The 13,693-nt window shown below is 38.9% G+C and overlaps 1 protein-coding gene across 5 annotated transcripts in view; it reads left to right on the forward strand.

Annotated features, from left to right (window-relative positions):
• Nucleotides 1–13,693, forward strand: part of crb1 (crumbs cell polarity complex component 1) — a 103,331-nt gene that overhangs the window by 72,024 nt on the left and 17,614 nt on the right. For 4 of the 5 annotated variants that reach the window (XM_061975864.2, XM_061975863.2, XM_072914652.1 and 1 more), the window contains one exon: nt 7,569–7,695. In XM_061975864.2, the coding sequence (XP_061831848.2) occupies nt 7,569–7,695 (127 nt within the window). Of the gene's footprint in view, nt 1–7,568; nt 7,696–9,303; nt 13,158–13,693 lie in introns of those variants that run through there. The other variant, XM_061975867.2, reaches the window with a different exon arrangement.

The raw sequence follows: 13,693 nt of genomic DNA on the forward strand, positions 1-13,693 counted from the left end.
TCTTTATTATTTTGGCCCTTTAAATGCCTATTTAATCAACAAATGTTATAGAAATGACATGAATAAATATACATTATAAATACAAATTTATAATACAATTTGTATATATATACTGTATATATATACAGGTAAAAGCCAGTAAATTAGAATATTTTGAAAAACTTGATTTATTTCAGTAATTGCATTCAAAAGGTGTAACTTGTACATTATATTTATTCATTGCACACAGACTGATGCATTCAAATGTTTATTTCATTTAATTTTGATGATTTGAAGTGGCAACAAATGAAAATCCAAAATTCCGTGTGTCACAAAATTAGAATGTTACTTAAGGCTAATACAAAAAAGGGATTTTTAGAAATGTTGGCCAACTGAAAAGTATGAAAATGAAAAATATGAGCATGTACAATACTCAATACTTGGTTGGAGCTCCTTTTCCCTCAATTACTGCGTTAATGCGGCGTGGCATGGAGTCGATGAGTTTCTGGCACTGCTCAGGTGTTATGAGAGCCCAGGTTGCTCTGATAATGGCCTTCAACTCTTCTGCGTTTTTGGGTCTGGCATTCTGCATCTTCCTTTTCACAATACCCCACAGATTTTCTATGGGGCTATGGTCAGGGGAGTTGGCAGGCCAATTTAGAACAGAAATACCATGGTCCGTAAACCAGGCACGGGTAGATTTTGCGCTGTGTGCAGGCGCCAAGTCCTGTTGGAACTTGAAATCTCCATCTCCATAGACCCTGGATCTCAGGAAACAGAGTGGACCGAAACCAGCAGATGACATGGCACCCCAAACCATCACCCAACCATGCAAATTTTGCATTTCCTTTGGAAATCGAGGTCCCAGAGTCTGGAGGAAGACAGGAGAGGCACAGGATCCACGTAGCCTGAAGTCTAGTGTAAAGTTTCCACCATCAGTGATGGTTTGGGGTGCCATGTCATCTGCTGGTGTCGGTCCACTCTGTTTCCTGAGATCCAGGGTCAACGCAGCCGTCTACCAGCAAGTTTTAGAGCACTTCATGCTTCCTGCTGCTGACCTGCTCTATGGAGATGGAGATTTCAAGTTCCAACAGGACTTGGCGCCTGCACACAGCGCAAAATCTACCCGTGCCTGGTTTACGGACCATGGTATTTCTGTTCTAAATTGGCCCGCCAACTCCCCTGACTTTAGCCCAATAGAAAATCTGTGGGGTATTGTGAAAAGGAAGATGCAGAATGCCAGACCCAGAAACGCAGAAGAGTTGAAGGCCACTATCCGAGCAACCTGGGCTCTCATAACACCTGAGCAGTGCCAGAAACTCATCGACTCCATGCCACGCCGCATTAACGCAGTAATTGAGGCAAAAGGAGCTCCAACCAAGTATTGAGTATTGTACATGCTCATATTTTTCATTTTCATACTTTTCAGTTGGCCAACATTTCTAAAAATCCCTTTTTTGTATTAGCCTTAAGTAATATTCTAATTTTGTGACACACGGAATTTTGGATTTTCATTTGTTGCCACTTCAAATCATCAAAATTAAATGAAATAAACATTTGAATGCATCAGTCTGTGTGCAATGAATAAATATAATGTACAAGTTACACCTTTTGAATGCAATTACTGAAATAAATCAAGTTTTTCAAAATATTCTAATTTACTGGCTTTTACCTGTATATATCAGTGACGTGCGGTGAGGTTCTTGGCTGGTGAGGCACTGACTTCATCACAGTCAGATTAAAAACATATGAACCCTAAAGAGTATCTTATTCACCATTTGATTGGCAGCAGTTAACGGGTTATGTTAAAAGCTCATACCAGCATTCTTCCCTGCTTGGCACTCAGCATCAAGGGTTGGAATTGGGGGTTAAATCACCAAAAATGATTCCCGGGCGCGGCGCCGCTGCTGCCCACTGCTCCCCTCACCTCCCAGGGGGTGAACAAGGGGATGGGTCAAATGAAGAGGACACAATTTCACCACACCTAGTGTGTGTGTGACAATCATTGGTACTTTAACTTAACTTTAACTTTACACATACAAACTGTAGCACACAAAAAAGCACATTTAATAAAAAAACGTTATTATGGTCTTACCTTTACTTATAAATGAACAGTGTTGGGTTAGTTACTGAAAACCAGTAACTAGTTACAGTTACTAGTTACTTTATTTCAAAAGTAACTCAGTTACTAACTCAGTTACTTAAACCGAAAAGTAATGCGTTACTGTGAAAAGTAACTATTTAGTTACTTATATATATTTTTTTTTAAGGCCCCATTTAATGCCCTTTTAGCCTTCATTTTAGTACTGTTATTGCACTGGAGAATAATACAATCTGTTGATCAACTTGACATGCATTTGCATCACTGAACTCTGCTAAGCAATGTGGTCTACATACAACACACAAAGACAAAGATATGTTTTAAAGGGCCAATTTGTTTCAGACCAGAAAAAACTGACAAAACTATTTTAAATAGCTGCAACTTAACATACATAAGTAACAAACAGCATAATAACAACATAGCTGTAAAACAAGAAAGGCACACACTACATACATAAAGCCTAACCAGGTGTTTTCTCAAGGAATTCTGAAATAAAATCATGTCTGAAGCCCAGAACACTCTACACATTTCCCCAGTTTTAGTTTAGAGATAAGGAAATATTAGCCTGGCCCACTAGTATCCCTCTTTAGGTTTGTGAACTTTATAGTCTAAACATTTAGAGTGATGTGATAATCAAACACTCTAAAAGTTTAAAATGAAAGAGTATATAAGAGAATTGACAGAGTGTGTGTACCTTCAGTGTGCAGTGCCTCATTAAAATCCAGCCGCTGTTGGAGGTGGAGGTGAAGTGTGTCTCTCTTTACTAGCTTTGTCGAAGCATGTTGTTTTTGTCGCTGTTTCAGCATATTTGAAACTTACATTCAGCTAAAATGTTCTTTTCTTTGTGGTCGATAAAAGAAACGTACTGAAAATATCTCCATTTTAAGAAACTCTGCTTCGGGGTTCGCCATGACGTCTTGATAGTAGACACAGACACGCCCCCTCCCACACACACACACTCACACACACACGTACACACGGACAGTGCGCGGCGCGCCTCTTTTTTGTCGCCTCTTCAGCAGCGCTGCAACACTCAGATCTTCTCAGTTTCTAGCCGATACTACATAAAAAATAACGCAAAATAACGCAGTAACACATCATGTAGTAACGGTAACGGAGTTACTGAATATAAAAAATAACGTGTTAGATTACTAGTTACCGCCGATAGTAACGGCGTTACAGTAACGCGTTACTTTGTAACGCGTTAGTCCCAACACTGTAAATGAAGTCCATGCGCCGCTGTTGTGCTGGATTAATGAACCCCCTGATGGAAGTGTTATATCAACTAAAGCCCTCACTTCAACTTTCCACGTGCAAGATTGAATCTATTTAAAAAAATTTAACCGGGGGTTTATAAATGTCGCCTATACTGTATGAAACTACAAAATAACAAACACGGAGGCTCCAGTTTACACGAGGACCACTTTATTTACCTTCTTTCAAAAACCTACGCTCCACTCCAACGTGTCATCACTTCCGCTCTTAGCGCCTTCAAAATAAGAGCTCAAGGCATATACTGTATAACAGCGCATAACAGGAACTTAACTTCACAAAGAGGAAAGCCCATAAAAATAGGTTACAAAAGTTATATAATAAGAAGCCAAAAAGTGCAAAAACAATAATGTGGTATTAAAAATGGCTCATAGGCAACATTTTTATCCTCACTTGCACAAGCTGGGTTTAAATTAATTTACAGCATCTGATGGACCGACAAAGACAGTTTAAATTACAATTTGAACATTTTACATTAAAAATACTTATTCCATATGTGAAATAACCAAAATGACGTCCAAAAAGGAGCAGACGAATCCTAAAATGACAAAAATAGTAGTCAAAGGGTTTTAAAGCATTACATTTGTGTTCTGTGTGTGTGTGTGTGTGTTCTGGCAATGCTTACTTAATGGGGACATCGTTCTGTTTACACAGTCACCTTTAGGGAACCTCTGACGGTATGGGGACAAAAAAAACAGGTCCCCTAAAGGGAAATCTTTTAAAATGATAGTCAGATCCATTCTGAAGATGCCTAAGTGAAAAGTGAAACATTTGTTATCCTGGCATCAATAGTACTGTGATTCTGTATGGTTAGTTAAAACTAATATATTTTTCCAAAAACAAAATCTGGTTTAGTGTTCCTTAAGATGACATTTTCATACAGCATGGTTATAAAACATTATTACCTATAAAGTATGATTCACATTCAGAATTTTCCATCCTTCTATATATTGTAGTTGGAGTTGCAGACAACTTCATTACTGCTAAATAGCAGTTTTCAGTAATGTCACAGAAGATGCAGGATTTGCTTTAACATTTAAGTGGTGGAACTTCCTATAAAAGGACAGCTGTAGTGCTGTATTCTGATGATCATGTCATATTTAATTTGAACTTTTCTTTTTTTAAATGGTCCTCAGTAGTCACGTACAAATTAGTGTGAATTATGCAAAATTATTTAAATGTGGTCCCCATGAGCCATATTAACTTTTTCCCCAGGGTCCCCAGTAAGATCAGCACATTACTTCATCAATCCAGAGATTTAAAGACGTGTATGAGCTAACTGGGCAGTGGCCATTTCACCTACCGTATTTTCCAGTGACGTGCGGTCAATAGAGGCAGGTGAGGCGGGGCCTCACCTGCCATTTTGGAAAGAAAAAAAATGTAAAAAGAAAAAAAATTTATTAAATTGTTATATGTATCCAGTGATTATACTATAACGTTATTTTCCATTTAACTTCACCAGTTTTAGATTATTTTTATTCAAAATCGCTGAATTTTCACATTTGCCGTTCAAATACTGAGAAGAGACGGTGCTGTGATCAGCAGCCAGTTGAGGCACGTCACTCAGTTGTGCCTCAACATGGATTGCGGACTCGGCTAACTGCTGGCCTGCTGTGCAGTGAGACCGTATTGCTATATGAACTATATTATACATTTCCATAGTTTAGTTAGCTGAGGTGTATAATGTACAGTGTATTTTGTCAACAACTGTATGTGTGTAACGTATTTCTTGTGCTGAGCAATCATAAAACTGCTGCGAAGACGCACTGTGTGAGGCTCGCGTAATCCCGCCTCCTGGTGCCGGTTAACGCACCTCCGCCGCAGACTGCACCCCCCGACGGGAGCGCCACACCAACCAAAGCCCAAACCCTCCACGTGCAAGACCGAATCCACCCAAAAAAAAGTCACTTAACGAGAAGCCAAAAAGTGCAAAAACAACATTGCTCGCGCCGGAGGAGCCGTGAACGACTGCAGGGACACAACATTAGGTACACCTGCAGACTGCAGCACGGATTTCATATTTCATTCATTCACAACTCCTCCAACACGAACACCACAGTTCCTGCACTTATAAGTAAAGGTAAGACCATAATAACGTTTTTTTTTAATTAAATGTGCTTTTTTGTGTGCTACAGTTTGTATGTGTAAAGTTAAAGTTAAGTTAAAGTACCAATGATTGTCACACACACACTAGGTGTGGTGAAATTTGTCCTCTGCATTTGACCCATCCCCTTGCTCACCCCCTGGGATGTGAGGGGAGCAGTGGGCAGCAGCGGCGCCGAGCCCGGGAATAATTGTTGGTGATTCAACCCCCAATTCCAACCCTTGATGTTGAGTGCCAAGCAGGGAAGAATGCTGGTATGAGCTTTTAAACATAACCCGTTAACTGCTGCCAATCAAATGGTGAATAAGATACTCTTTAGGGTTCATATGTTTGTAAATCTGACTGTGATGAAGTCAGTGCCTCACCAGCCATCAACCTCACCGCACGTCACTGGTATTTTCCGCACTATAAGGCGCACCTAAAAACCTCCAATTTCCTCAAAAGCTGACAGTACGCCTTATAATCCGGTGCGCCTTATATATGGACCAATATTGAGCCACAACAGATCTCGCAACTTCTACGGTAAGCAGCCGCCGACTTCATTATCCCCCGCGCTTCTTCTTCTACGGGGGGAAATGAAGTTGGCGGCTGCTTACCGTAGTTGCGAGACCTAAACTTTATGTAAGGACACAAAAATGGCTCCTATTAAGAGACACGCTTACGACACAGAGTTTAAACTCAAGGTGACCAGTCACGCAGTAGAACACGGGAATAGAGCAGCAGCGAGAGAATTTAACATTAACGAATCAATGGTGCGGAAGTGGAGGAAGCAACATGATGACCTGCGCCAAGTAAAGAAGACTAAACAGAGTTTCCGAGGGAACAAAGCGAGATGGCTACAGTTGGAGGACAAACTCGAACAGTGGGTTGTTGAACAGAGAGCAGCAAGTAGAAGAGTCAGTACAATCACTATTTGTTTTGTTGACATTCCCTTTAGCGCAGCTCCATCTAATGGATGCATAACGTAACCCCAGCCTCTACTGTAGCGTCTATTCCAGGGGTAGGGAACCTGTGGCTCTTTTGATGACTGCATCTGGCTCTCAGATAAATCATAGACTTAGACTTCCTTTTATTGTCATTCAAATTTGAACTTTACCGTACAGATAAGAACGAAATTTCGTTGCATTAGCTCATGGTAGTGCAGGATAAAAGAGCAATAAGGTGCAGATATAAATAAATAGATTACTGTACAGATAAATGTATTGCACTTTTGCATATGCATCCACGTTTATGGATGTATGTTATATCGTCTTTATATTCCAGCGAGTTAATCCATTTTTGGGGGGGAATTGAGGGGATTATTATGATGCGGCCTGAGGGAAGAAGCTGACATTGCTTAACACGATAAGCAATGAATAATTCTGCTGGTAATCACAGTGTTAAAAATAACGTTCAAAATATAAAACCTCACCTGTTCAAGAAGTCGCATAAATGGTAAGAAGTATTTTTATTTATTATTGGTTAGCTTCAGAATAACAATGTTATTAAATAGAATAAGTGAAGTGAATTACATTTTTATAGCGCTTTTTCTCAAGTGACTCAAAGCGCTTTACATTGTGAAACCCAATATCTAAGTTACATTTAAACCAGTGTGGGTGGCACTGGGAGCAGGTGGGTAAAGTGTCTTGCCCAAGGACACAACGGCAGTGACTAGGATGGCGGAAGCGGGGATCGAACCTGCAACCCTCAAGTTGCTGGCACGGCCGCTCTACCAACCGAGCTATATATACCGCCTAAGAGACTTATTATACTCTAAAAATGTTAGTCTTACTTAAAAATGCACGCATTTAGTTGTATTCAGTGTTAAAAAATATTATATGGCTCTCACGGAAATACATTTCAAAATATTTGGCTTTCATGGCTCTCTCAGCCAAAAAGGTTCCCGACCCCTGGTCTATTCTATGCGCCTTATAATGCGGTGCGCCTTATATATGAACAACGTTTTAAAATAGGCCATTCATTGAAGGTGCGCCTTATATTGTGGAAAATACGGTAATTTTTTTTATGCCTCCACAACCTGTAGAAAGGGTGGTCCCCACAAGTGATGATCAAAAACTTGGTCCCCATTCCAAATGATAACCAGTTTGTGTGTGTGTGTGTGTGTGTGTGCAGGTGTGAACAGGAGGTGGACGAGTGCAAGTCCAACCCTTGTCTGAACGGAGGCTACTGCCGCAACCTGGTCAACAAGTTCCTGTGCGTGTGCGACATGAGCTACGCCGGCGACATATGCCAGACGGATGTAAGCGACATTTACTTTTATGTGGCCGTGCTGCTGTGGCAGAACCTCTTTCAGCTGCTCTCGTACCTCATCCTCAGGCTGGATGACGAGCCAGAGGTGGAATGGGGGGACAACTATTGAGGGTGGGCGTGTGGGGGACGTAATAATGTCTGCTTCTTTCTCTTGCATATGTTTCTGTGCCTTCACATCAAGCACCTTATTTAATGTAGCAATTACTGTCGCTATTTATTACCAAGGTAATGTTGCACAACAGTGCAACATTTAGCTATATGGGCCACAGGGGCATTTATTGGTAGGGAGCGCCTTAAGGATGAGGGGGAAAAAATGGTTACCGTATTTCCCGGGCTATAAGCCGCTACTTTTTTCCAACGTTTTGAAACCTGACGCTTATAAAACTAACTGTGCGGCTAATTAATGGAATTTTCTTCACTAACGGCCAGAGTGTTCTGTATAACACAGTGGTTCTTAACCTTGTTGGGGGTACGAACCCCACCAGTTTCATATGTGCATTCACCGAACCCTTCTTTAGTGAAAAATAAAAAAAAATGTTTCTTTAATTTAATCTTAATTTATAAATATTAATCATGAAATGTTGTTATTATTTTAAAGAAATACTAATAAAGATATATTTTACAAACAGAAAGTTACAGGAATGTACACATGATTCCATGTTTACATCTCATTGTGCAACATGTGAATGTTTTAGTGGGAACTAAATGCGATATCTGAAAGGGTTACAAATTATTTCCAAAGCAGGAACCCCACCCAGACAAACAATACAAGTACACAGCTCATGAAAAACAATATTTTTTGTTATTGTCATTGTAAGTGGGCCAAAACACTTATATTAGAAAATAATCTCATGGAAATGACTGCTGTCATTTGATTATAATAATAAAACATTTAACTTGTTATTTAGTCAGGTTTGGGACAGGTGTGCTGCTGGTGTGGCCACAGTGAATGTGCACGTCTGACGTCGCTCACATGTGCTCCACTGAATGCTCAAGGAGTTTTTACGTTTGCTCACGCATATGGAAAATTAGAGGGAACATTGTTTGGGGGTATGCATATGTCGATAGGGAGAGTTTTTATTTACACGATGAGTCAGGTGTGTCTTGACCTACGCGGCGGAGGCTCCGCCGAACCCCTGAGGCCGACTCACCAAACCCCTAGGGTTCGATCGAACCCAGGTTAAGAACCACTGGTATAACATAAAGAGTTTTCATTGAACACCGACAGAGACACTGAAAAGGTGTGTTAATGCGTGTGCTATGTCGACATCTTTCGGACGTGTTTGCTCAGTGCAGAGGCTGCAGGTTGAAAATGTACTTCCTGTTTTGTGCCTTGAACTGGAAGTATGACCGTCCATAGGGTTTCTGCCTGAAAGGATTCTTCATTCATCACTCCGAGCAATGTTTGTAAGTTTTACAATATAACTAAAACAATCCATATTTACTTAACAGTCCCATGTGTTTCATGCATATTTGTACGTGCTATCCTAATGTAATGAAACGTAGCGTCATTACCATTAGCGAATATGCTAACAACATTTACAAGGGTCTGTGTTAGTATTATTAACGTACAATGGCATTTTTCGTGTTGTTTCAGCTTCGTAAATCCACCAAAACGTCGCAATGGAGTTATTGAGTCTGTTTAACCGATTGGAGAGCGAACTTCCGCAGCGAGTGTGTCCATGACGATGACTTCTGTTTTGATTGATCAGCAGTGTTACATACACTTTTTGGAAACAATTAAAGTATGTAAATAAACATTTACAGATCATTTCGCACCGGTATATATTTGCAGCTTATGGTTCGCTTCGGCTAATATATGTAAAAAAAAAAAAAAAAAAATTCTAACATTTGTTGGGTGCGGTCTAAGTACGCGCTTTATAGCCTGGAAAATACGGTAATCACACTGGAACTGTTTAGAGGCAAACTTGCTTGCTGTAAGGGCTCTTTTTTTTGCAAATAGCAACATAGCCAACGCACCCACACAAGCACAAAAGAACAGAAGGTCATCAACTCCAACCACTATCTCACTCGCAGTGCTATCACCACAAACACACAGTCAGGGTCTCCCACTGGGTGCCATTTATGCTAGAATTGCCACTGTTTCACAAGTCTGCAGTATTTATTGAAATAAAATTTGTTTTAGTCTACAAAATACATACAGAGAATCCTAACATGCTGCCAGAGCCCCAGTGATTTTAAGTGGGTGTGTTCTTATTGGGGACACTGCCAAAATGTCATAATGCAGTTTGAAAGCACTGGTCTTAACATACAGTAAGGCCACCCGTTTTTGATCTGGCTCTCTTTTTACAAGATTGTGCACAACCAGAACTGATGAGCTATTGGGGTTGCAACATTCTGGAAATATTCAAAAGTGGAAACGTTCCCTTGTTAATGAACAAGAATCCATTGTTTACTTGAGCTGGGAATCTTTGGCCACCTATTGATTACGATTTGATTCAATTCTTTGGGGTAACGATTAGATTCAGAATCGATTCTAGATTCAAAATGATTCTCGATTCGAAATCAAATAATAACATTGGTTGCCAGTTCTATGAATAACTACATTCTGCCATACAATAGATAAACAGCTCTGATATATTTCTGTATTACTTAAAATAAAACTGGTTTTGATTAATAAAAATCTACCCAAACATTTAATAAAGGTAAATACAAGAGAAATGTCCAATATTTATCTTTTCTAAAGTAAATGTGTACAGCAGATATTGGCATCTACATCAACTATATGATTTGCCTGAGTGGCTGGACATTACAAATTAAAAAAGAAAAATTAAAATCGATTTTATAATCGATTATGTGTTACAAATAAGAATTGCAATTAATTGGCAAATCTATGTTTTGACACAACTGACATGAAAGAAACGGAAGACTAAAAAATTGTTCCAAAATGTGTTTAAAGCAGCTAAATCCAATATAAATTATTTAAAAGGTGTTGGAGTTTCAGAATTTAAGTTAGACAAAGAGACCAATTCAAGGTTCTGATTACCGCACAAACAATATTACTTTTTTGCACAATGTTGCACACAAAAAGTAGTAATATTGAGGCTCCACTACTTTATTTGAAGAAGTGTACTACATCCAGTCAAGTACAGTTTAATGATAACACCATCGCCACATCACACTGCTAATGTTGCAGATTCACCACGTCGCAGATTTTTTTTTTTTTTTTTTTAAAGCATACTTTAGCAAATGTTTGTCCCAAATTAAGCATTTTCAAGCATAAAAATGGCAAAATTAACTAAAAATATCAATATTAAAATGAGTATTGGCCACTAGAGGAGGCCAAGCCAATTAGAACATGTTGTTCAGTATCGTGACCACTGATTGGGTCAGCCCCAGGCAGAATTACTATAATGGATTAGGGTGTTATTTTATGCTTATGACTTTCATAATTTTGAAAAATGGATTTAGAACAGGTGTGTCCAAAGTGGGTCCCGGGGGCCATTTGTTGGGGGGGAAAAAAACAAAACGGTAAAAATGTAAGAAAAAAAAGCAAAAAGACAATGTAATGAGAAAAAAGCAGGAAATTTGATTCAACATTTGAAAGGTCTTCAGTAAGTATGCGGGGATATTTTGATATATTTGTTTAAAAATGCCACAAACAGACATTGTATATCTAAACTTTGTAAGTGACAACTGGTATTATTATTAGTATCAACATTACGTTTTTTTTTTTGTTACAATATGTCTTTTTTCTTACATTTTTACTGTTGTTTTTTCGTCCCCCTGGCCACACTTTGGACACCCATGAAAAATGAATAATAGTACACTTTGTCACCTATTTTGCAAAGCTGACACTACCTTTTGTCTTTAAACCTATGTAATGTCTGTTTTCAGCAAATTTTTTTTTAACAAAATTCAAAAAAATATCCAAATGGCCCCCGCACACTTTGACTTTTTGTTATGTGGCCCTTAGTGGAAAATGTTTGGACACCTCTGATTTAGAAGGTTGTAATTATTCAATTTAAAATTAATGTTTCCTACTTTGTGGAAATTAATTCATGTCCGGAACCAATTGACAGTGATAAACAACAAATTACTGTTGTTGACCTATAGCAGGGGTCGGCAAACCAAAATGTTGAAATAGCCAAATTGGACCAAAAATACAAAAACAAATCTGTCTGGAGCCGCAAAAAATTAAAAGCCTTATTACATACAGATAGTGTGTCATGAGATATAAATTGAATTAAGAGGACTCAAAGGAAACTAAATATACCTACAAATGAGGCATAATGATGCAATATGTACATACAGCTAGCCTAAATAGCATGTTAGCATCGATTAGCTTGCAGTCATGCAGTGACCAAATATGTCTGATTAGCACTCCACACAAGTCAATAACATCAACAAAACTCACCTTTGTGCATTCACGCACAACGTTAAAAGTTTGGTGGACAAAATGAGACAGAAAAAGAAGTGGCATAAAACATGTTCTAGAAAGTCATACATGTAAACAAACTACGGTGAGTTCAAGGACCGCTAAAATTAGTAGGACAAAACCGCGCTCGCCAAATACTCGAATCAGTGAAGCATGTCTAATATAAACAGTGTACTTTATAACAATTAGGGAGGTTTGTGTCATGTTTGTCCTCCTACAGAAACCATATTAACACAAAAAATATATTTTTTTCCCCCTCATCTTTTTTTCATTTTTCATACATTTTTGAAAAAGCTCCAGAGAGCCACTAGGGCGGCTCTAAAGAGCCGCATGCGGCTCTAGAGCCGCGGGTTGCCGACCCCCGACCTATAGTATTTAACTAAAGATCATTCAATTAATTCATATTAACATAACAACATCCATAATTAGTAAATATGTTTGATATTAGTTAATTGACATTTTTAAAGAAAAAAAAATATTTCTGGTTATCGCCCTAATTTATATGTAATTGCCATAATTTGTCATAAATTCAAAACCTTTTCCAACTTTGAATATTTCCAAAATGTCCCTGGTTATGATCCACCCTGATGACATTCGAATCTCTTAAAATGTTTTGTGCTGTCACTTGCATTTGGGGGAGGTGGGAGCAGATGCACGTGTTAAGACCGTGTTTTAGTTGCAAAGATAGTGCGAGGGGTGAGAAGACGACGCAACGTCTCACTTTGTTGTCAAGTGTCACATCAAACACATGCAGACAGCTGCATGTGTTTGCTTTTTATGTACACCTCACATCTTTGCTTAGAGGGGAAACACTAACACTGACTGGGTCGTTGTGGTTAATTTGAGTAGATAAATACATCATCATCACTATCCATCATGCATGTGTTTTCTTTGTCTGTCACTTCCATCACAAACTGTCCTATCATCTGTCTGTCTTGTCTAATAAAAAAAAACAACATCTTTCTTATTATTTTGATTTGTTGTCTGTCCTCTTTTAATTATTCTATTTTCCATTCTCACCTCAAGATCAGCTGTGTGTGTGTGCGTGTGTGTGTGTGTGTTCTGTAATCAGATAGCTTGTTGACAACATAAATAAACACTTAATCTCTTTTAACAAGATGCGGTGCGAATGTTTCCCAAAATAATTCAGGTTTGCAATCACACATGTAGACACTTCCCTTATCGACCACATCATTACTGTAGGTACAATATAGCGCTTTTTTCTCAAGTGACTCAAAGCGCTTTACATAGTGAAACCCAATATCTAAGTAACATTTAAACCAGTGTGGGTGGCACTGGGAGCAGGTGGGTAAAGTGTCTTGCCCAAGGACACAACGGCAGTGATTAGGATGGCGGAAGCGGGGATCGAACCTGCAACCCTCAAGTTGCTGACACGGCCGCTCTACCAACCGAGCTATACCGCCCAATTATACTCAGTGTATCCGGAAAGTATTCACAGCGCTTCACTTTTTCCCTACATTGTGTTATGTTACAACCTTATTCCAAAATGGAAAAAAATATTTTGTCAAATTTGTACACAATTTTATTTATAAACTCAGGAAATACGTTCCTGGACACGTGAGGACTT

The sequence above is a fragment of the Nerophis lumbriciformis genome, linkage group LG14 (genome assembly GCF_033978685.3).
Source record: "Nerophis lumbriciformis linkage group LG14, RoL_Nlum_v2.1, whole genome shotgun sequence".
Classification (NCBI taxonomy): Eukaryota; Metazoa; Chordata; class Actinopteri; order Syngnathiformes; family Syngnathidae; genus Nerophis; species Nerophis lumbriciformis.